Source organism: Ranitomeya variabilis, chromosome 7 (genome assembly GCF_051348905.1).
Source record: "Ranitomeya variabilis isolate aRanVar5 chromosome 7, aRanVar5.hap1, whole genome shotgun sequence".
Lineage (NCBI taxonomy): Eukaryota > Metazoa > Chordata > Amphibia > Anura > Dendrobatidae > Ranitomeya > Ranitomeya variabilis.
The window spans coordinates 6,358,176-6,383,524 of NC_135238.1; the positions used below are offsets into that span (position 1 = coordinate 6,358,176).

The 25,349-nt window shown below is 45.7% G+C and overlaps 1 protein-coding gene across 1 annotated transcript in view; it reads left to right on the forward strand.

The window, feature by feature from the left end:
* LOC143785108 (uncharacterized) overlaps nucleotides 1–21,755 on the forward strand; it is a 53,585-nt gene extending 31,830 nt beyond the window's left edge. The window contains exons 4-5 of the mRNA XM_077273780.1: nucleotides 15,167–15,240; nucleotides 21,226–21,755. Coding sequence (XP_077129895.1) covers nucleotides 15,167–15,240; nucleotides 21,226–21,593 — 442 coding nt within the window. The 3' untranslated portion in view covers nucleotides 21,594–21,755. The remainder of the gene's footprint in view (nucleotides 1–15,166; nucleotides 15,241–21,225) is intronic.
* The last annotated feature ends 3,594 nt before the right edge of the window (nucleotides 21,756–25,349 follow it).

The following is a 25,349-nucleotide window of genomic DNA, read 5'->3' on the forward strand; positions in this document are numbered from 1 at the left end:
GACTGTAAAAGAACAAAGCAAGGACTTATCTTTGCTGAACTGGTCAGAATATCAGGGAAATCCAAAAAGAGATGTGACTCCAAACAGGAACCATTGCCAACTGGCACTGGCTGAAGGATAAGGCCAGACTAAAATAGCCGAGCCAGAAAGACAATCAGTGGAAGCAGCTGCTGTGCTAAATCCAAGGAGCAGCCGTTCCGCTTAAAACCACCGGAGGGAGCCCAAGAGCAGAACTCAGAAAAGTGCCACTTACAACCACCGGAGGGAGCCCAAGAGCGGAATTCACAACAATTGATATAGTCACCTCTCCGACGCAGCCTGGACCTTACCGATGTAACAGGCAGCCTCCGTTCCTAAGAATGAGCGCTTGAAAGACCTTAGATGACGTCGCGGCTTGTGATTGGTCGCGTGGCGGTCACGTGACCACTCACTTTTTTTTGGCTGCATGCGGCATGTTGCAGAAATGCAACATGTAGTAATTTTCAGAGGCTTTATTTGCCGCAAAAAAGCATGCGTTCATTTGCGTTTGATTTGCGTAAAAAAATACATTGATGTCAATGGAAACGCATGCGTTTTTGCGTACATGCGTTTGCTTGCATTTTAAACGGATGCGTTTTTATAGAAAAAGACAAGAATACACCCTGATAAGCCACCCCCCACCATCGGGGTGATAAAGGGATCCTAACCCTAACCCTACCCCTAACCCTAACCCTAACCCGAGGGATCCAAACCCTAACCTTAACCCTACTCCTAACCCTAACCCTACCCCTAACCCTAACCCTAACAATATGACAGTGAATACTCTCCGAGTTTATATTTTTAGTACTCTATAGCAATATCGTATATCTTGGGGTGTCCACATTGAACAAAGCTTTTAATTAGAAGAATGTCCTGGTCTCCAGGTCAACATAATAGCCAATCCCTATGGATCCTGTCATGATTCCCAATGGCAGGGACTTAGGCAAAAAACGGACAAGCTCTAGGAAGGATGGTATCTTAGGTAACCGCGATACTGAACCTAACACGCAACTAAAAGTAGCCAGGGGGTGTGCCTACGTTGTCTCTAGACACCTCGCGCCAGCCGGAGAACTAACTACCCCTAATAGAGGAATACACAGACCTGACTTGCCTCCAGGGAAACCCCAAAGGTTATAGTAGCCCCCCACATATAATAACGGTTAGGTAAGAGGAAAACACAAACGCAGTATGAATATAGATTCAGCAAAGCGAGGCCCTCTGACTAGATAGCGGAATATACAAAAGAGGACTTCGCGGTCACCTCAAAACCCTGAACAGCCATCCTGGAATTACCTTAACTCCGTTGTCAACTCATGACACCGGAGTAGCAATTCCAGATCACTAGAGCTTCCAGCCGCACGAGATATGTAAATGCATGCTGGACAAAACAAACACAAAAAAGCCAAAGATTCAACTTAGCTGACTTGCAGACTTGGAGCAGGAAGCAAGCAACAAGGTGCTCTGATAACATTGATTGCCGGCACTACAATGACTGGGAAGCCAGACTAAATAGGAGACTCCCAATTTCCTAATGGAAACAGGTGCACTGGAAAAAACAAGACACCAGTCAACCAGTACCACCAGTAACCACCAGAGGGAGCCCAAAAACAGAATTCACAACAGTACCCCCCCCTTAAGGAGGGGGCACCGAACCCTCATGAGAACCACCAGGGCGATCTGGATGCGCCCTATGAAAGGCGCGAACCAAATCAGAAGCATGAACAACAGAGGCAGTCACCCAAGAATTATCCTCCTGACCGTATCCCTTCCATTTAACCAAATACTGAAGTCTCCGTCTGGAAATGCGAGAGTCCAAAATCTTCTCCACAACATACTCCAATTCACCCTTCACCAGCACAGGAGCAGGAGGCTCAACAGAAGGAACAACCGGTACCTCGTACCTCCGCAACAACGACCGATGGAAGACATTATGAATGGTGAAAGATGCTGGTAGATCCAAACGAAAAGATACAGGATTAAGAATCTCCAAAATCTTATAAGGACCTATAAACCGAGGCTTAAACTTAGGAGAGGAGACCTTCATAGGGACAAAACGAGAAGACAACCACACCAATTCCCCAACACGGAGATGATGACCCACACGACGATGACGATTAGCAAACTGCTGAGTCTTCTCCTGAGACAGCTTCAAATTGTCCACCACATGACTCCAAATCTGGTGCAGTCTATCCACCACAGTGTTCACTCCAGGACAATCCGAAGATTCCACCTGGCCAGATGAAAAACGAGGGTGAAACCCTGAATTGCAAAAGAAAGGAGAAACCAGAGTGGCAGAACTGGCCCAATTATTGAGGGCAAACTCTGCCAACGGCAAAAAGGCGACCCAATCATCCTGATCAGCAGACACAAAACACCTCAAATAAGTCTCCAAGGTCTGATTAGTTCGCTCCATCTGGCCATTAGTCTGGGGATGGAACGCAGACGAAAAAGACAAATCAATGCCCATCCTGGCACAGAACGCTCGCCAGAACCTGGACACAAATTGAGATCCCCCGTCAGAAACGATGTTTTCCGGGATACCATGTAAACGAACCACATTCTGAAAAAACAAAGGAACCAACTCCGATGAAGAAGGCAATTTGGGCAAGGGTACCAAATGAACCATCTTAGAAAAACGGTCACACACCACCCAAATGACAGACATTTTCTGAGAAACCGGGAGATCCGAGATAAAGTCCATAGAGATGTGCGTCCACGGCCTCTTCGGAATAGGCAAGGACAACAACAATCCACTAGCCCGAGAACAGCAAGGCTTGGCCCGAGCACAAACATCACAAGACTGCACAAAGGTACGCACATCCCGAGACAAGGAAGGCCACCAGAAGGATCTGGCCACCAAATCTCTGGTACCAAAAATTCCAGGGTGGCCTGCCAACACAGAAGAATGAACCTCTGAGATGACTCTACTGGTCCACTCATCTGGAACGAACAATCTCCCAGGCGGACAACGATCAGGCCTATCAGTCTGAAACTCCTGCAAAGCACGCCGCAAGTCTGGGGAGACAGCAGACAAAATCACTCCATCCTTAAGGATACCCGTAGGCTCAGAATCCCCAGAGGAGTCAGGCTCAAGACTCCTAGAAAGAGCATCTGCCTTCACATTTTTCGAGCCCGGCAAGTATGAAACCACAAAATTAAACCGGGAGAAAAACAAAGACCAGCGCGCCTGTCTAGGATTCAGACGCCTGGCAGACTCAAGGTAAATCAGATTCTTGTGATCAGTCAAGACCACCACCCGATGTCTAGCACCCTCAAGCCAATGACGCCACTCCTCAAATGCCCACTTCATAGCCAAGAGCTCCCGATTACCGACATCATAATTTCGCTCGGCAGGCGAAAACTTTCGAGAGAAGAATGCACATGGTCTCATCACTGAGCAATCGGGACCTTTCTGTGACAAAACCGCCCTTGCTCCAATCTCGGAAGCATCAACCTCAACCTGAAAAGGGAGCGAAACATCAGGCTGACGCAACACAGGGGCAGAAGAAAAGCGGCGCTTAAGCTCCCAAAAGGCCTCCACAGCCGCAGAGGACCAATTGGCAACCTCAGCACCCTTCTTAGTCAAATCAGTCAGAGGTCTAACCACACTTGAAAACCCAGTTATAAATCGACGATAGAAATTAGCAAAGCCCAAGAACTTCTGAAGACTCTTCAGGGAAGTAGGCTGCGTCCAATCACAAATAGCCCGAACCTTGACAGGATCCATCTCAACAGAAGAAGGGGAAAAAATATACCCCAAAAAGGAGATCTTCTGAACCCCAAAAATGCACTTTGAACCGTTTACAAACAAAGAATTGGACCGCAAAACCTGAAAAACCTTCCTAACCTGTTGAACATGCGACTCCCAGTCATCCGAAAAAATCAAAATATCATCCAAATACACAATCATAAATTTATCCAGGTATTTACGGAAAATATCGTGCATAAAGGACTGAAAGACTGAAGGAGCATTAGAAAGACCAAAAGGCATTACCAAATACTTAAAATGGCCCTCGGGCGTATTAAATGCAGTTTTCCACTCATCTCCCTGCTTAATCCGCACCAAATTATACGCACCCCGAAGATCAACCTTAGAGAACCACTTTGCCCCTTTAATACGAGCAAATAAATCAATCAATAGTGGCAAAGGATACTGATATTTGACTGTAATCTTATTCAACAAGCGATAATCAATACAGGGCCTCAGGGAGCCATCTTTTTTACCCACGAAAAAAAAACCTGCTCCTAAAGGGGATGAGGATGGACGGATATGTCCCTTTTCCAAGGACTCCTTAATATACTCTCGCATAGCAGCATGCTCAGGCACAGATAGATTGAACAAACGACCCTTGGGAAACTTGCTGCCAGGAATCAATTCTATAGCGCAATCACAATCCCGGTGAGGGGGAAGAGAACCCAGTTTAGGCTCCTCAAAAACATCACAAAAATCAGACAAAAATGCCGGAATTTCAGAGGGAGTAGATGAAGCAATGGAAACCAAAGGTACTTCCCCATGAGCCCCCCAACATCCCCAGCTTAACACAGACATTGTTTTCCAGTCAAGGACTGGATTATGAGTTTGCAACCATGGCAATCCAAGCACTAAGACATCATGCAAGTTATGCAACACAAGGAAGCGAATCACCTCCCGATGGTCAGGAGTCATACACATAGTCACTTGTGTCCAGAATTGTGGTTTATTCCTAGCCAAAGGTGTGGAGTCGATACCCTTCAGAGGGAAAGGAACTTCCAAAGGCTCTAGGCCAAACCCACAGCGTCTGGCAAAGGACCAATCCATAAGACTCAAGGAAGCGCCAGAATCCACATAGGCATCCACAGTAATAGATGACAATGAACAAATCAAAGTTACAGACAAAATAAACTTAGATTGCAAGGTGCCAATTGAAAAAGACTTATCAACCTTTTTTGTGCGTTTAGAGCATGCTGATATAACATGAGCAGAATCACCGCAGTAGAAGCACAATCCATTTTTGCGCCTATAATTCTGCCGTTCACCTCTGGACAGAATTCAATCACATTGCATAATCTCTGGTGCCTGCTCAGAAGACACCGCCAAATGGTGCACAGGTTTGCGCTCCCGTAAACGCCGATCAATCTGAATAGCCATAGTCATGGATTCATTCAGACCTGTGGGCGTAGGAAACCCCACCATGACATCTTTAACGGCGTCAGAGAGACCTTCTCTGAAATTCGCCGCCAGGGCGCACTCATTCCACTGAGTAAGCACAGACCATTTTCGAAATTTTTGACAATATATTTCAGCTTCATCATGCCCTTGAGAGAGGGCTATCAAGGCCTTTTCAGCCTGAATCTCCAAATTAGGTTCCTCATAGAGCAACTCCAGTGCCAGAAAAAACGCATCCACACTGAGCAGCGCAGGATCCCCTGGTGCCAATGCAAATGCCCAATTCTGGGGGTCACCCCGCAACAAGGAAATAACAATTTTAACCTGCTGAGCGGAATCTCCAGCGGAGCGAGATCTCAGAGAAAGATACAATTTACAATTGTGCTTAAAATTCAAAAAACGAGATCTACCTCCAGAAAAGAACTCGGGTATAGGGATCTTGGGTTCAGACACAGGAGCATGCATAACATAGTCTTGGATATTTTGAACCTTAGAAGCGAGAGCATTTAGGTTTGAAGCTAAACTCTGGATATCCATTTTTCAACAGCAGAGATCTGAGCCATTCAGGGGTTAAGAGGAGAGAAAAAAAAAAAAAACAGCAGACTGCAATTATGGCTAGACAGAACTTCTGAGTAAAAAAAAAAAAGTGTCAGAAACTTCTTTTTTCTCTCTTTCTTCAGCCAATACTCTTAATACATTTGGCCGGCAATACTGTCATGATTCCCAATGGCAGGGACTTAGGCAAAAAACGGACAAGCTCTAGGAAGGATGGTATCTTAGGTAACCGCGATACTGAACCTAACACGCAACTAAAAGTAGCCAGGGGGTGTGCCTACGTTGTCTCTAGACACCTCGCGCCAGCCGGAGAACTAACTACCCCTAATAGAGGAATACACAGACCTGACTTGCCTCCAGGGAAACCCCAAAAGTGATAGTAGCCCCCCACATATAATAACGGTTAAGTAAGAGGAAAACACGTACGCAGTATGAATATAGATTCAGCAAAGCGAGGCCCTCTGACTAGATAGCGGAATATACAAAAGAGGACTTCGCGGTTACCTCAAAACCCTGAACAGCCATCCTGGAATTACCTTAACTCCGTTGTCAACTCATGACACCGGAGTAGCAATTCCAGATCACTAGAGCTTCCAGCCGCACGAGATATGTAAATGCATGCTGGACAAAACAAACACAAAAAAGCCAAAGATTCAACTTAGCTGACTTGCAGACTTGGAGCAGGAAGCAAGCAACAAGGTGCTCTGATAACATTGATTGCCGGCACTACAATGACTGGGAAGCCAGACTAAATAGGAGACTCCCAATTTCCTAATGGAAACAGGTGCACTGGAAAAAACAAGACACCAGTCAACCAGTACCACCAGTAACCACCAGAGGGAGCCCAAAAACAGAATTCACAACAGGATCCCTAGGATCCCTTGGGTTAGGGGTAGGGGTAGGGTTAGGGTTAGGGTTTGGCTCCCAAGGGTTAGGGTTAGGGTTAGGGTTTGAATCCCAAGGGTTAGGGTTAGGGTTAGGGTTAGGGTTTGGATCCCAAGGGTTAGGGTTAGGGGTAGGGTTAGGGTTTGGATCCCTTTATCACCTTGATGGTGGGGCGTGGCTTATCAGTGACCTGGTGACCAGGACATTCTAATAAAAACCCTAACCCTAACCCTAGGGATCCTAATTCTACCCCTAACCCTAACCCTAGCTAATTCTATTAATAGTGGGTTTTCTAGTTGATTTTGATGATTGGCAGCTCTCACACACTTCTCAGCATGCGTTTCAAAAACGCAAACGCAGGAAAAAACGCATGTAAACGCGTCAAAACGCCGCGTTTTTTTTCTGCATGCAAAAACGCATGCGTCTAAAAAACGCAGCGTTTGCATGCATTTACATGCGTTTTTTCACCACCTGCGTTTTTTTTTAAAACGCTGCAGATCAAAACGCAAGTGTGAAACCAGCCTTACATCCTGTATTATACTCCAGCGCTGCACTCACTATTCTGCTGGTGCAGACACTGTGTACAGTCATGGACAAAAATTTTGAGAATGAGACAAATATAAATTTTCCAAAGTCTACTGCTTCATTTTTTCTAATGGCAATTTGCCTGAATGTCAGACTGTACTTGTAAAGTCAATATTTGCCCAGAAAATGAACTTTAACCCCCAAAACACATTTCAACATCATTGCAGTCCTGCCTTAAAAGGAGCAGCTAACATCGTTTTAGTGATTGATCCATTACCACAGGTGTGAGTGTTGATGAGGACAGGGCTGGCGATCAATCAGTCATGATTAAGTAAGAATGACATCACTGGACACTTTACAAGGAGGCTGGTGCTTGGTATCATTGTTTCTCTTCAGTTAACCATGGTTATCTCTAAAGAAACACGTGCAGCCATCATTGCACTGCACAAAAATGGCCTAACAGGGAAGAGTATCGCAGCTACAAAGATTGCACCTCAGTCAACGATCTATCGCATCATCAAGAACTTCAAGGAGAGAGCTTCCATTGTTGTCAAAAAGGCTCCAGGGCGCCCAAGAAAGACCAGCAAGCGCCAGGACCGTATCTTCAAACTGTTTCAGCTGCAGGATCGGACTCCCAGCAGTGCCGAGCTTGCTCAGGAATGGCAGCAGGCTGGTGTGAGTGCTTCTGCACGCACTGTGAGGCGGAGACACTTTGAGCAAGACCTGGTTTCAAGGAGGGCAGCAATGAAGCTACTTCTCTCCAGAAAAAACATCGGGGACCGACTGATATTCTGCATAAGGTACAGGGAGTGGACTGCTGAGGACCGGGGCAAAGTCATTTTCTCTGATGAATCCCCTTTTCGATTGTTTGGGACATCTGGAAAACAGCTTATTCGGAGAAGAAGAGGTGAGCGCTACCACCAGTCTTGTCTCATGCCAACTGTAAAGCATCCTGAAACCATTCATGTGTGGGGTTGCTTCTCAGCCAAGGGAATCGGCTCACTCAGTCTTGCCTAAAAACACAGCCATGAATAAAGAATGGTACCAGAATGTCCTCCAAGAGCAACTTCTCCCAACCGTCCAAGAGCAGTTTGGCGCCCACCAATGCCATTTCCAGCATGATGGAGCACCTTGCCATAAAGCAAAGGTGATAACTAAATGGCTCATGGAACAAAACATAGAGATTTTGGGTCCATGGCCTGGAAACTCCCCAGATCTTAATCCCATTGAGAACTTGTGGTTAGTGTTGAGCATTCTGATACCGCAAGTATCGGGTATCGGCCGATACTTGCGGGTATCGGAATTCCGATACCGAGATCCGATACTTTTGTGGTATCGGGTATCGGTATCGAAACAACATTAATGTGTAAAAGAAATAATTAAAATAAAAAATATTGCTATACTCACCTCTCCGACGCAGCCTGGACCTCACCGAGGGAACCGGCAGCGTTCTTTGCTTAAAATGCGCGCGTTTACTTCCTTCTGTGACGTCATGGCTTGTGATTGGTTGCGTGCCGCCCATGTGGCCGCAACGCGACCAATCACAGCAAGCCGTGACGTAATTTTCAGGTCCTGAATGCCTAATTCTAGGCATTCAGGATTTTAAAATTACGTTCCGGCTTGTGATTGGTCGCGTCGCGGTCACATGGGCGACGCGACCAATCACAAGCCGTGATGTCACGGGAGGCAGGAAACGCGCGCATTTTAAAATTACGTCCCGGCTTGTGATTGGTTGCGTGCCGCCCATGTGGCCGCGACGCGACCAATCACAGCAAGCCGTGACATAATTTCAGGCCCTGAATGCAGAATTCTGCATTCAGGACCTGAAATTACGTCACGGCTTGCTTGTGATTGGTTGCGTGCCGCAACCAATCACAAGCCGGGACGTAATTTTAAAATGCGCACTTTTCCTGCCTCCCGTGAAGTCACGGCTTGTGATTGGTCGCGTCGCCCATGTGACCGCGACGCGACCAATCACAAGCTGGAACGTAATTTTAAAATCCCGAATGCCTAGAATTAGGCATTCAGGACCTGAAAATTACGTCACGGCTTGCTGTGATTGGTCGCGTCGCGGCCACATGGGCGGCACGCAACCAATCACAAGCCGGGACGTAATTTTAAAATGCGCACGTTTCCTGCCTCCCGTGACGTCACGGCTTGTGATTGGTCGCGTCGCCCATGTGACCGCGACGCGACCAATCACAAGCCGGAACGTAATTTTAAAATCCTGAATGCCTAGAATTCGACATTCAGGACCTGAAAATTACGTCACGGCTTGCTATGATTCGTCGCGTCGCGGCCACATGGGCGGCACGCGACCAATCACAAGCCGTGACGTCACGGGAGGAAGGAAACGCGTGCATTTTAAGCAAAGAACGCTGCCGGTTCCCTCCGTGAAATACAGGCTGCGTCGGAGAGGTGAGTATAGCAATATTTTTTATTTTAATTCTTTCTTTTACACATTAATATGGATCCCAGGGCCTGAAGGAGAGTTTCCTCTCCTTCAGACCCTGGGAACCATCAGGATACCTTCCAATACTTGAGTCCCATTGACTTGTATTGGTATCGGGTATCGGTATCGGATTAGATCCGATACTTTGCCGGTATCGGCCGATACTTTCCGATACCGATACTTTCAAGTATCGGACGGTATCGCTCAACACTACTTGTGGTCAATCATCAAGAGTCGGGTGGACAAACAAAAACCAACAAATTCTGGCAAAATGCAAGCATTGATTATGCAAGAATGGACTGCTATCATTCAGGATTTGGTCCAGAAGCTGATTGAGAGCATGCCAGGGAGAATTGCAGAGGTCTTGAAGAAGAAGGGTCAACACTGCAAATATTGACTTGCTGCATTAACTCATTCTAACGTCAATAAAACCTATTGGTCCTCATAATATGATTGCAATTATATTTCTGTATGTGATATAAACATCAGACAACACTAATAAAAACCAGAGGGCAGCAGATCATGGAAAAATATAATTTTGGTGTCATTCTCAAAACTTTTGGCCATGACTGTAAATACATTACATTACTGATGCAGAATCAGTGCACAACATACTTGTAGGACATGTGATTTGCTGGTTTTGTCTGTAAACCTCGGTAATGGCCCCCCCAAAAAAAGTGCTGGAAGGTAAATTTAACAGCCACACTGGACACTAGCTATCTACTCTATCTGACTGATATACAACCGCCTAACTAACTACCTAAAACAACGGATACAAAGTACCCAAAACACATCACTGGAAGAAATGTACAAAATAATTTAATAATAATGTGTCACTCCCCTTGATAATCACATCAGTAAAACGCGCGTCGGGGCGTTTGTGGTACCGTGGATGGGCATTTCTTACAACATTATGGGTAAGCTGTGAACTACATACTTCCCTTTGGTTGTTTTCATGGCTGTTTTATTTTGACCATTATGGTCTGCAGTCTGCACTATATGCACTTTACTATCACCTTGACATTCTAGGTTCTCTTTTTGGACCTATTTAGGGTTATTATCACTAAGCTACCCTATAGCTTGTTACTATTCCTCCTTACACCTATTGTATTTGAGTACTATCCTTCTTTTGATTGTTTCCAGATACATGTTTCATGTCTTTATTTTTTCATTCATGTTTTCATCACTGGATGTACTGAACTTTTAAATGTAACAATAAAAATTATTGTTATACATTTTTCCCAGTGGTGTGTTTTGGTTTATTTGTATCCGTTGTTTTAGGTTGTATAGTTATAATACACCCATTTTTTCTGAATGTGATGGGAATAGTATTTTTCCTTATTTTAAGGTCCCTTATAGATTATTGATATGTTTATGGACATTGTATTTATTTTAGCTGCCTAACTAACTAGCTAAAATCTTGCTGTTAACAATGCCAGTGTCATGAGCAGCCTCTTGCAGTGTTACTGTGTCAAAATGGGGCTAAAACAAGATGTCCGCTATTTATATGGAGAGGGACATGTGATTTCAGCAGCCAATGACACAAGCCGTTGTGTCAGGACATTGTGGGTGTTTCCTGCGCCCTGACTGGCTGCAATGTGCACACAAAGGGGGGGAAAAAATGACTGTTTACAAGAACGCCGCTCCTCTGAGCTCTGCAACCCCCTTCCTTCATCAAACACGTGCCGAAAGCTCATCATACACCACCATTATCGTTGATAAAGTGCTGAAAATACTTTTGTGGCAATACAAATATTTTCCAGCATTTTTTACCGAATGTTACCGATTTAAAAAAAAATTGCTTGTGTTTCCGATCACGAATCCAAATGTGCCATAATTGTGCCGAATTTACGTTTGGCGATTGTTTTCCGAACAAATTCGCTCATCTCTAGTTAAGTCATACCTGGCAGACAAAACCAGTGTACTCCCTAATTACTCTGCAAACTTCAAGAAATGCTTCTCAAAGCTGGACTCCTGATATGAACTGTCCCTCTATGCCTTGGAGGTGTTGCGCTGCCCTGCCCCTAGCATCTTGTCTGAGTGGGTTTTTAGTGCAACTGTTGGGGCCATAACAAACTGGCACTTTTGCAGCGCCCCAGAGTCCTGGTCGTTGCAGTACTGAAGCTCTGCCGCTAAGGGGAGCTATGGTACGTCTGATGGCACTGAAGGAGTTCATCTGACCAGGTATCACATACACCAATACATTTCACAAGCGGGCCTCCAGGGGGAGCTAAGGGTTCTATTGATTAGGCCACTCCTCACCTGGTGGGTAAAACTGGGGGTCAGGCAGGAAGTTAGAGGAGAAAGCTGACTGGGTTGGAACCAGGCAACACCTCGTGGCAAAGGTTGTTGTGGGGGAAGATTCGGTAGGGTCCCTGTCAGGTTTGGGACCCTGACAGAGGCCTGGCAACGAGAAAGAACGTCACGGGACCGTGCCTGCTCAGCATAGCGGCGGTGCCCTAAGAAAGGATCAGAAGCGAGATATATTGTGCTGAGAGAGAAACGAGATCAAAGCAAGAAGGAGAATACCAGTAGGAGTCGTGCTGTAAGACCGAGGCAACATCCTACTGAGGCGCACAACCGGCGGCCGGAACGCCGAGGAAGTATTTCTATATATAGCTTCAGGCAATACTTCAAACCAATGGCAGGACAGTCAGTCACAGGCAGGCTGTCTCACCTAAATCACCTAAGACATAGGGGGCAACCTGTGGAGAGGGGCGACTCTAGGGTCCCGGAAGAGCTCCGAGCCTACCCGTCATACGGGTGCGTCCCAACCATAACACCGGGAGGGACGGATTAGCAGAACATCATCTAATCGAGTTGTGAGGGAACACGAGAAACAGACACAACAGTTGTGGGGACTATCCCGTAAGCACAGCAGGGGAGGACCACAACACATAGCGCTAGCAGGAAGGCACAGATTTCCACCTGCAAAGGGAACTCTGGAGGTGCCATTGGACCGGCCGGACTTGCGCAGCCTGGTTGACCGTATTCCGGACTGAGGACCCAGAGATCTTCAGTAAAGAGGTAAAGAGACTGCAACCTGGTGTCCTCGTTATTTACTGCGACCGGCACTTCACAACTACACCACCATTCACCACCTATTCACTGGACGTCCCCGCGCAGGCAGGGCCACGGACCGGGTCTAGCCACCGTGACAACCCCAGAACTGAGACTCAGAGGCCCGGTACCGGGTACCCCTCGGCCCTGCGGCGGTGGGGGCGCCGCACTTTCTCCTGTCAGCAGAATGTACAGACAGACTCACTCTGATAACAATGGACATAGCCTATGTGAGGCAGTTACCCCTGTTACAGCTAGGGGGTGCTGTATGGGCTCCTCAGGATATGCTTGGATTTGTAACTGTGATGGTGAGACACTGACCGATGTCGTGATGAATGGTCGGTATGTATCACAGAGTTGGGAGGCCCTGAGATGGAAGCCTGGGAGTGCTTTGCTCAGCAGATCTACTGCTGAGGCATTTGCTTTACATTGGGAGGCTTCCAGGTGACTTGGAGAGATGGGTGGGTCCAGTCACCTACAAACCCACCCAAGGGGTGTGTCTGAACACCCAAGATGAAGCCTGTGTGGTTGTGTGTTTGAGGACCTGCGGTGATGTCACGATTACCTGACTAGCCATGTGATCGGTACCTGGGTGTGGTAACACCTATGTAATGGAGGTGTGTTTGGCACATGGCAGAGAGTGTTTGGGAGTCTGTCAGTATGGACAGATTTCCATGTGTCCAGGCTGCACAATACAGAGTGGTCTGTGTGCAGTGAAGGAGAAGTCTTCCTGTGTGTGTGGCTCCAGACCAAACCTGCTTGGTGGACATCGCACAGCCAGGGGAAGGAGTGCCAGCTAGTCTGAGCCAGAGGAAGGAAGGTCTGTGAGATACCTTTGAAGTGGACAGTCTGCCAACCGTGAGTGATGTTGACCGGGGTCAGTGAGACACTGTATTTATGCTATGTTTATGGGGATACCTTTGAAGATAAGAGGCATTCGGGAACCTGCGTGGCCGACACCAACAGGTAGCGGACAGGAGTCTGTGTTGTGCTGACCGGGGTCAGTGAGAGACTGTGTTTTCCTATAGAGCTGAATGGTTAACGGACATTGTACTGGTGGCTGTATACTACTTGGTTCCTGAGGTGCGGTTTATGCTGCTTACTAATAAACCAAATGGACTTTGTTTAACCCTGAGTGTCCCCGCATATGCCTCAGCGACCAGCAAAGTGAGTGTCTCCCAACACTCTCAGAAGGCACAGCACTACACTGGATTACACCACACTTTTCCACACCACCAGACAGCAGTACTGTGATATATGGGTGACTGGATGACCCTACCTATAATTTACTCCTCACTTTGCACTTTATGCAAAGCCTTTATGAGTGTACAACTACCACAAGTACACTTTCTTAATTTTTTTATGAGACACTATAGTTGGGGCCTTCACGGGTGGATGGATGACCCTGCTTGTAATTATTGGCAGGCTTTGCATTGTGTGCAGAGCTTTTATAAGTGTAGAAGTGCCATAACTACACTTTGATCACAATATTTGAATGTTGGCACTACAGTTGGTGCCTTCAAGGGTGTATGGATGACCCTGCTTTTAAATCTTGCCAGACTGCCTTTATGAGTCCAGGAGACCACTACATGACAATGTGACCAGAATGTGTATGAGGCCTCCTTTATTTCTATTACTGGGTTTATCTGAGTCCCTCCTATGTCACATTTTTGTCACTTCTTGCATCCTTCATAAATCAAACTGGAAATTCTATTTTTTAAATATTTTAATATAACATACAATTGTGGTTACTTACATTATTATTTATTTTTTAAATCTGTTTTAAATGTTGCCTTATAAGCAAGTCTTTATACAGGAGAGAATGTTCCTTAACATTTATTCTTCCTATAAACGTCAAGTTCTGTTTGATTTGGAATGTTTTATTGTCAGTCCTTAAAATGGAGTAAAAGTGTTACCCCATTGTTCTCAGCAGCATTCTAGGAATTTAGGACCTGAGAATGACGTCGCGGCTTGTGATTGGTCGCATGGCGGTCACATGAGCGGCACGCGACCAATCAGAAGCCATGACGTCATGGAAGGTCCTAAACGCGCTCATTCTTAGCAAAGGAGGCTGCCGGTTAACAGCGGTAAAGTCCAGGGGCCGCTGGATGGGTGAGTATGTCCATATTTATTATTTTAATTCTTTATTTTTTACATTAATATGGATCCCAGGGCCTGAAGGAGAGTTTCCTCTCCTTCAGACCCTGGTAACCATAAGGGATACCGTCCGATACTTGAGTCCCATTGACTTGTATTGGTATCGGGTATCGGCGATATCCGATATTTTTCGGGTATCGGCCGATACTACCCGATACCGATACTTTCAAGTATCGGACGGTATCACTCAACACTACTCATTACTCGAAACGATCATGCGAGTATCAGGAATTGCTCGCTTCCATAAATGGGCACACAATCATCTCACTGTTCGCTCATCTCTAGTCACAAAAATTCCACTAATAGTGTCTGTGTCAAAGCAACTCTACAGTAAAAGGTTCACTAACGCCATTCTCATCATTCTACAGTGCATTAAGACAAATACAGATGGAGGAAAAAGCAGAAATTTTGGAGTTTCTTCAAAATGTTCAAAAAATCACAGGTAACAAAAGTCTGATAATGATAACACTGGAGGTAGTGATGTACACAAGATTTATAGAGAACAGTGTAACCCGCCATCCAGATGTCCTGTACTGATCCTGAGTTACATCCTGTATTATACTCCAGAGCTGCACTCACCATTCTACTGGTGCAGTCACTGTGTACATACATTACATTACTGATCGTGAGTTACCTCCTGTATTATACCCCAGAGCTGCACTCACTATTCTGCTGATGCAGTCACTGTGTACATACATTACATTACTGATCCTGAGTTACATCCTGTATTAGACCCCAGAGCTGCACTCACTATTCTGCTGGTGCAGTCACTGTGTACATACATTACATTACTGATCCTGAGTTACATCCTGTATTATACCCCAGAGCTGCACTCACTATTCTGCTGGTGCAGTCACTGTGTACATACATTACATTACTGATCCTCAGTTACATCCTGTATTATACCCCAGAGCTGCACTCACTATTCTGCTGGTGCAGTCACTGTGTACATACATTACTGATCCTGAGTTACCTCCTGTATTATACTCCAGACCTGCGCTCACTATTCTGCTGGTGCAGTCACTGTGTACATACATTACATTACTGATCCTGAGTTACCTCCTGTATTATACCCCAGAGCTGCACTCACTATTCTGCTGGTGCAGTCACTGTGTACATACATTACATTACTGATCCTGAGTTACCTCCTGTATTATACCCCAGAGCTGCACTCACTATTCTGCTGGTGCAGTCACTGTGTACATACATTACTGATCCTGAGTTACCTCCTGTATTATACCCCAGAGCTGCACTCACTATTCTGCTGGTGCAGTCACTGTGTACATACATTACTGATCCTGAGTTACATCATGTATTATACTCCAGAGCTGCACTCACTATTCTGCTGGTGCAGTCACTGTGTACATACATAACATTACTGATCCTGAGTTACCTCATGTATTATACTCCAGAGCTGCACTCACTATTCTGCTGGTGCAGTCACTGTGTACATACATTACTGATCCTGAGTTACATCCTGTATTATACTCCAGAGCTGCACTCACTATTCTGCTGGTGCAGTCACTGTGTACATACATTACTGATCCTGCATTACCTCCTGTATTATACTCCAGAGCTGCACTCACTATTCTGCTGGTGCAGTCACTGTGTACATACATTACATTACTGATCCTGAGTTACCTCCTGTATTATACTCCAGAGCTGCACTCACTATTCTGCTGGTGCAGTCACTGTGTACATACATTACATTACTGATCCTGAGTTACACCCTGTATTATACCCCAGAGCTGCACTCACTATTCTGCTGGTGCAGTCACTGTGTACATACATTACATTACATATCCTGCGTTACATCCTGTATTATACCCCAGAGCTGCACTCACTATTCTGCTGGTGCAGTCACTGTGTACATACATTACTGATCCTGAGTTACATCCTGTATTATACTCCAGAGCTGCACTCACTAATCTGCTGGTGCAGTCACTGTGTACATACATTACTGATCCTGCATTACCTCCTGTATTATACTCCAGAGCTGCACTCACTATTCTGCTGGTGCAGTCACTGTGTACATACATTACATTACTGATCCTGCGTTACATCCTGTATTATACCCCAGAGCTGCACTCACTATTCTGCTGGTGCAGTCACTGTGTACATACATTACATTACTGATCCTGAGTTACATCCTGTATTATACCCCAGAGCTGCACTCGCTATTCTGCTGGTGCAGTCACTGTGTACATACATTACATTACTGATCCTGAGTTACATCCTGTATTATACCCCAGAGCTGCACTCACTATTCTGCTGATGCAGTCACTGTGTACACACAGTACATTACTGATCCTGAGTTACATCCTGTATTATACCCCAGAGCTGCACTCACTATTCTGCTGGTGCAGTCACTGTGTACATACATAACATTACTGATCCTGAGTTACCTCATGTATTATACTCCAGAGCTGCACTCACTATTCTGCTGGTGCAGTCACTGTGTACAGACATTACATTACTGATCCTGAGTTACCTCCTGTATTATACTCCAGACCTGCGCTCACTATTCTGCTGGTGCAGTCACTGTGTACATACATTACATTACTGATCCTGAGTTACCTCCTGTATTATACCCCAGAGCTGCACTCACTATTCTGCTGGTGCAGTCACTGTGTACATACATTACATTACTGATCCTGAGTTACCTCCTGTATTATACCCCAGAGCTGCACTCACTATTCTGCTGGTGCAGTCACTGTGTACATACATTACTGATCCTGAGTTACCTCCTGTATTATACCCCAGAGCTGCACTCACTATTCTGCTGGTGCAGTCACTGTGTACATACATTACTGATCCTGAGTTACATCATGTATTATACTCCAGAGCTGCACTCACTATTCTGCTGGTGCAGTCACTGTGTACATACATAACATTACTGATCCTGAGTTACCTCATGTATTATACTCCAGAGCTGCACTCACTATTCTGCTGGTGCAGTCACTGTGTACATACATTACTGATCCTGCATTACCTCCTGTATTATACTCCAGAGCTGCACTCACTATTCTGCTGGTGCAGTCACTGTGTACATACATTACATTACTGATCCTGAGTTACATCCTGTATTATATCCCAGAGATGCACTCACTATTCTGCTGGTGCAGTCACTGTGTACATACATTATATTACTGATCCTGAGTTACCTCCTGTATTATACTCCAGAGCTGCACTCACTATTCTGCTGGTGCAGTCACTGTGGACACACAGTACATTACTGATCCTGAGTTACATCCTGTATTATACCCCAGAGCTGCACTCACTATTCTGCTGGTGCAGTCACTGTGTACATACATAACATTACTGATCCTGAGTTACCTCCTGTATTATACTCCAGACCTGCGCTCACTATTCTGCTGGTGCAGTCACTGTGTACATACATTACATTACTGATCCTGAGTTACCTCCTGTATTATACCCCAGAGCTGCACTCACTATTCTGCTGGTGCAGTCACTGTGTACATACATTACATTACTGATCCTGAGTTACATCCTGTATTATACTCCAGAGCTGCACTCGCTATTCTGCTGGTGCAGTCTCTGTGTGCATACATTACATTACTGATCCTGAGTTATATCCTGTATTATACCCCAGAGCTGCGCTCACTATTCTGCTGGTGCAGTCACTGTGTACATACATTACATTACTGATCCTGAGTTACATCCTGTATTATACCCCGGAGCTGCACTCACTATTCTGCTGGTGCAGTCACTGTGTACATACATTACATTACTGATCCTGAGTTACATCCTGTATTATACCCCAGAGCTGCACTCACTATTCTGCTGATGCAGTCACTGTGTACATACATTACATTACTGATCCTGCGTTACATCCTGTATTATACCCCAGAGCTGCACTCACTATTCTGCTGGTGCAGTCACTGTGTACATACATTACATTACTGATCCTGAGTTACATCCTGTATTATACTCCAGAGCTGCACTCACTATTCTGCTGGTGCAGTCACTGTGTACATACATTACATTACTGATCCTGAGTTACATCCTGTATTATACCCCAGAGCTGCACTCAATATTCTGCTGGTGCAGTCACTGTGTACATACATTACATTACTGATCCTGAGTTACCTCCTGTATTATACTCCAGAGCTGCACTCACTATTCTGCTGGTGCAGTCACTGTGTACATACATTACATTACTGATCCTGAGTTACACCCTGTATTATACCCCAGAGCTGCACTCACTATTCTGCTGGTGCAGTCACTGTGTACATACATTACATTACATATCCTGCGTTACATCCTGTATTATACCCCAGAGCTGCACTCACTATTCTGCTGATGCAGTCACTGTGTACATACATTACATTACTGATCCTGTGTTACATCCTGTATTATACCACAGAGCTGCACTCACTATTCTGCTGGTGCAGTCACTGTGTACATACATTACATTACTGATCCTGAGTTACATCCTGTATTATACCCCAGAGCTGCACTCACTATTCTGCTGGTGCAGTCACTGTGTACATACATTACATTACATATCCTGCGTTACATCCTGTATTATACCCCAGAGCTGCACTCACTATTCTGCTGATGCAGTCACTGTGTACATACATTACATTACTGATCCTGCGTTACATCCTGTATTATACCCCAGAGCTGCACTCACTATTCTGCTGGTGCAGTCACTGTGTACATACATTACATTACTGATCCTGAGTTACCTCCTGTATTATACTCCAGAGCTGCACTCACTATTCTGCTGGTGCAGTCACTGGGTACATACATTACATTACTGATCCTGAGTTACACCCTGTATTATACCCCAGAGCTGCACTCACTATTCTGCTGGTGCAGTCACTGTGTACATACATTACATTACATATCCTGCGTTACATCCTGTATTATACCCCAGAGCTGCACTCACTATTCTGCTGATGCAGTCACTGTGTACATACATTACATTACTGATCCTGCGTTACATCCTGTATTATACCCCAGAGCTGCACTCACTATTCTGCTGGTGCAGTCACTGTGTACATGCATTACATTACTGATCCTGAGTTACATCCTGTATTATACCCCAGAGCTGCACTCACTATTCTGCTGGGGCAGTCACTGTGTACATACATTACATTACTGATCCTGAGTTACATCCTGTATTATACCCCAGAGCTGCACTCACTATTCTGCTGATGCAGTCACTGTGTACATACATTACTGATCCTGCGTTACATCCTGTATTATACCCCAGAGCTGCACTCACTATTCTGCTGATGCAGTCACTGTGTACATACATTACATTACTGATCCTGTGTTACATCCTGTATTATACCCCAGAGCTGCACTCACTATTCTGCTGGTGCAGTCACTGTGTACATACATTACATTACTGATCCTGAGTTACATCCTGTATTATACTCCAGAGCTGCACTCACTATTCTGCTGGTGCAGTCACTGTGTACATACATTACATTACTGATCCTGAGTTACATCCTGTATTATACTCCAGAGCTGCACTCACTATTCTGCTGGTACAGCCACTGTGTACATACATTACATTACTGATCCTGTGTTACATCCTGTATTTTACCCCAGAGCTGCACTCACTATTCTGCTGGTGCAGTCACTGTGTACATACATTACATTACTGATCCTGAGTTACCTCCTGTATTATACCCCAGAGCTGCGCTCACTATTCTGCAGGTGCAGTCACTGTGTACATACATTACATTACTGATCCTGTGTTACCTCCTGTATTATACCCCAGAGCTGCACTCACTATTCTGCTGGTGCAGTCACTGTGTACATACATTACATTACTGATCCTGAGTTACATCCTGTATTATACTCCAGAGCTGCACTCACTATTCTGCTGGTGCAGTCACTGTGTACATACATTACATTACTGATCCTGAGTTACATCCTGTATTATACTCCAGAGCTGCACTCACTATTCTGCTGGTGCAGTCACTGTGTACATACATTACATTACTGATCCTGAGTTACATCCTGTATTATACTCCAGAGCTGCACTCACTATTCTGCTGGTACAGCCACTGTGTACATACATTACATTACTGATCCTGTGTTACATCCTGTATTTTACCCCAGAGCTGCACTCACTATTCTGCTGGTGCAGTCACTGTGTACATACATTACATTACTGATCCTGAGTTACCTCCTGTATTATACCCCAGAGCTGCACTCACTATTCTGCTGGTGCAGTCACTGTGTACATACATTACATTACTGATCCTGAGTTACATCCTGTATTATACTCCAGAGCTGCACTCACTATTCTGCTGGTGCAGTCACTGTGTACATACATTACATTACTGATCCTGTGTTACCTCCTGTATTATACCCCAGAGCTGCACTCACTATTCTGCTGGTGTGATCACTGTCAGTATCTGGTGTTTTCTCTTCTCTCCTGCAGGTTTCCTCCCGTTCATCGTCCTTACTAATAAGATACGCGGTGACGCTGACAAGCTGCGCTCCCAGTTTGTACAGTTGGGGATGGAGAACATATTTGAGGTGGAGAATTACACAGCAGATAATCATGTGAAGTCTCCTGAAAAGGAAAAAACCTTTCTCACCATCTTGACACAAATTTTGGATTACGTGGATTTTGTGGCCAGTGAAGGAGTGCCAACAATGGACTCTCCAGAGGAGGAGCATGCGAAACGGGTGCAAATGATACTGAAGGTGGCGCATGACAATGACATTGAAAGAAAAAAGAAACAGTGGCTCGCCGAGAATGTGCAACCAGAGAAGAAAGCTCGATGGCCGTGTAATATCCAGTAGTTCTACCATCAGCTGCTAAAAATGCCACAACGAGCCTGAAATCCCCAGGAACTGGGCCGCCTCCGGATGTAGAAACCTTCCCTATGTAACGCGTCCTTGTGGAATGGAAGCGACGAGATCATTTGTTGCCTTTCTTGATACAGTAAACGCCTTTATCCGTTACTGAGCTGCGTTTTGTGTCTTCATTCGGTGAATGGCCGTATACTGAGGTCATCACCGGTCACCCGGGCACAGTGGCCACTGTTTGCATTCATTTTATTCCCGATGACCCTTGAGGAGGAAGTTTTGTGTTTTTTTTTGTTGTTTTTAAAATCCACCATCCAGTTCTGGAGACGGGGACCTTTTTATTTAGTGTCATTATTATGTATTTTACAAGGGGGCGTGGGTAACAGGGTAACTAGACAACAGGGATGAGCGAGCACTAGACACCTCAAATGCTCGTTACTCCAACCCAAGCAGTTCCTAATACTCGCAGGCTCGCCTCTAGTAACGCGTGTAATGGGAGTCGATGGGGAATCCGAGCATTTTTCCAGCAGGCCCTTCAAAGAGGTCTGGGGGGCAGAGAAAATGTCCCCATGCCGGATCATGGACGTCATTCATAGGGGATCATGATTTCTCCTTTACATAGCGGTGCAGACACCCTCAAAGGGAAAAGCACAAGCTATCAGATGATCTCAGCTTCAAGTTCCCTGAGGGGACCAACAAGTAGAAAAAAAAGTGAGAAAATAAGTTTTTTTTAAAAATATGAAAAAAAAACCCCACAAAATTTCAATCACTCTCCTTTTGACCCATTAAAAATAAAATCTTGAAAAAATAAAAAATAAATAGGCATATTTGGTGTCGCTGTGCTCATAAGCGACAGACCTATCGAGATATAAAATAAATTAATCTGATTGGCAAACGGTGTAACGAGAAAAAATCAAAGAATTACAGAGCTTCCACGCCTCTTCTTTCTGCTCGGCCTGAACAGGGGTCTCGGTTTCGGCTCCCTCCTTTTGGTGCTGCTGCGGCCTGGTCAGCTTCTGTTCCAGGACATGGGTTGGGATGGCGGGCTGCAGTGCTGATTGTGGTGCTGCTCCTCCAACTCCGCCTCCTCCTCCCTCTTCTCCACTTCCTCACTAGAGGCAGGGCGAGTGATCCCACCACATACCAGCCCTTCCGACACCAGTCTTTACAAAACACAGACTTTTTTCCTACACACAGGCTATGTGAGGGAGGCATCAGCATGTCACGTTTGACCATAGCCCGGCTCACGTATACTTCGTCACCAGTCTCCTGTTCTTTATTGAACCCATAGTCTCTGACTATCCACCACCCGGCCCTCGGTGCATTGCTCTTCGAATAATGCTCTCTTTGGGCCTGCGAGCCAATCCCAGACCAGACCGTCGGCGTTCTCTCCTCCAGTACATCAGGCATTTCCCACGGCCAGAGGATCCCTCTTGATGGTGACCTCACATGGGTTGGTGGGTCCCACTGTCCCTGTTCCTTTTCTCCCTCAGCTTTTTCTCCTACGAAGATCTCACTTTCTCTCAGGGTCAGGGCCTATGGCCCATCAGTAATGGACTGATCTGAGGAAGGAGGATCCTCCAAAGTCAGCCTCTGATCCCCGGCACGTACAGCAGTCCTACTCCATGCTGATAGAGGCCCACTTGTGGCTGCGGAGTCGTCTGCCACTGTATTGCCATGCACAGCAGCGTCGCTTGCTCCTTGGTTCCATCACCTGGCTGTTCTCCTGCTGTGTCCCTGGGGGTAGCAAGGTAGATTATCTGACCGTCAGATGAGGTACTGGTAAACTTTTCATACATGTGGCTCATCGCTGCAGCTCTGTCTCGTACGTCTGCTGTGATATCATGCTGTAAGCAAAATGGCGCCTGCCAGTCACTTCTGGTGCACTTCCCACCCGCCTGGCTCCGCCCTTCGCACTGATGACACTACCTCTGCTGTCACTCCTTGAGAGTCGCCTTGGGACAGCCACTTTGTCTCGTTGTCTCTTACCCAGTGAGCCATCTCTCTCCCTGGATAACATATCCTTCTGCCCCTCCTCACCTTTTCTGGGTTGGACTTGGATCCCGCACACCTCCTCCCTGAGGTCATTAGTTCGGTGGGCTGAACACTTAGTTTTCGCGTCTTCAGACACCAACTACTCAAACAATGGACAGGACCTCCAGTAATTGTTATCTTAGCGCTCGTGTTGCTGTCCGCCATCTTGTTCGCCTTTAAGGTGCTAAGTTCTCCATACTAATTGAGGACTCCGGCCATCTTTTTCCCTTGTGCATCTTTAAACTCTCCACCTCTTGACATCGGAGTTAATTTCATGGAGCAGTATACAATATTTCTCCCAAATGTAAAAGATAAAGATAGGGGGAAAGACTCAGCAATTTTTGCTTTAGGCTCAGCCACTAGAGAAGGGTGAACCTGAACAGTAAAGTTCGGTGTCCATACCAAACACCTACTGTACGGACACGGACACCGAACACGGACCTCACCAGGTAGACCATGTTACTGTTCGGGTTCAGCTAGTCACTGATGCTGTGTTCAAAGCAACTCATTCACCAGTGGTTCTCAGCCTGGACGGTCACATCTTGGCAGGTTGAAAACTGTTTTTCCCCAGACATGGATTACAGAGTGGGACAGAACGACAGGTGAGGGATATTGTTGTTTTTTTATTTTCTTACAGAAGACAAGGGATTCAGTGGAATTAAGCGTTAGGTGAGTATAACTGTGTTTTTAAATAAAACTGGAAAACTGGGTTTAACTTTTATTTCTAACAAAGGACTTTATTCTGGCCGTGTCTTTATTTACCATACAACTATAGGATTAGTAATAGATAAGTGTCTTATAGACGCCACTCCATTACTAATCTGTGGGCTTGATGTCACCTGACAATATAAAGGTGACATCAACCCCACAAATATGAACCCGGACTTTAGTCAGTTTCAGTTGAATGGTGAGGAGTGATGCCATATTGTAAGCGGTGAAAGAGGGAGCAGGAGGAGAGGTGGAAGGACAGTTCAAAATAGACGTGTTGCTCTAGTAATTTTGAGGCACAGGGGAGAAGTGATATGGGGCGATAGCTGGACAGAGAGGATGGGTCAAGAGGTCTTTTTGAGGATGGATGATTGAAGCATGAGGGGAAGACACCAGTTGTTAGTGATAAGTTGAAGAGATGGGTTAGGGTTGGGATGAAGACTGTGGCAAGGTTTGGGATAAAGTGGGATGGGATCCTGTCAAGTGCACAGGTGGTGAGCTGCGATTTGGAGAGTAAAGTGGAAAGTTGATCTCTAATGGTGGAGAAGCTGGTTTTGGAGGAGGGGGCTGAGTAGTCATGAGGAAGGGTTGTGGGGGCTGTAGGCCAAAGCTTTCTCTGATGTTATCAATCTTCTGCTTGAAGAATGAGGCAAAGTATTTGGCTGAGATGAGTGGGGAGGGAAGAGGTCCTGGGGGATGGAGGAGAGAATTGAAGGTATTGAATAACTGTTTAGGCTTGTGAGACAGGGAGGATATGAGAGATGAGAAGTAGGTTTGTTTAGCTGTGGTGACTGTGGTTTTGAAAGTAGTGAGGGACTGTTTGAATGCGATGAAGTGCTCGTGGGAATGGGATCTTTTCTATCTCTGCTCAGCAGCCCTGGAAGCTCGCCTCAGTGTTTTGGTCAGACTGGTGTGCCAGGGCTGTCTGTTGATTTTGCACGCTTTGGAATGTGTGAGAGGGGCAACCGATTCCAGGGCTGCAGCTATGGTGGTGTTATATAGAGTGGC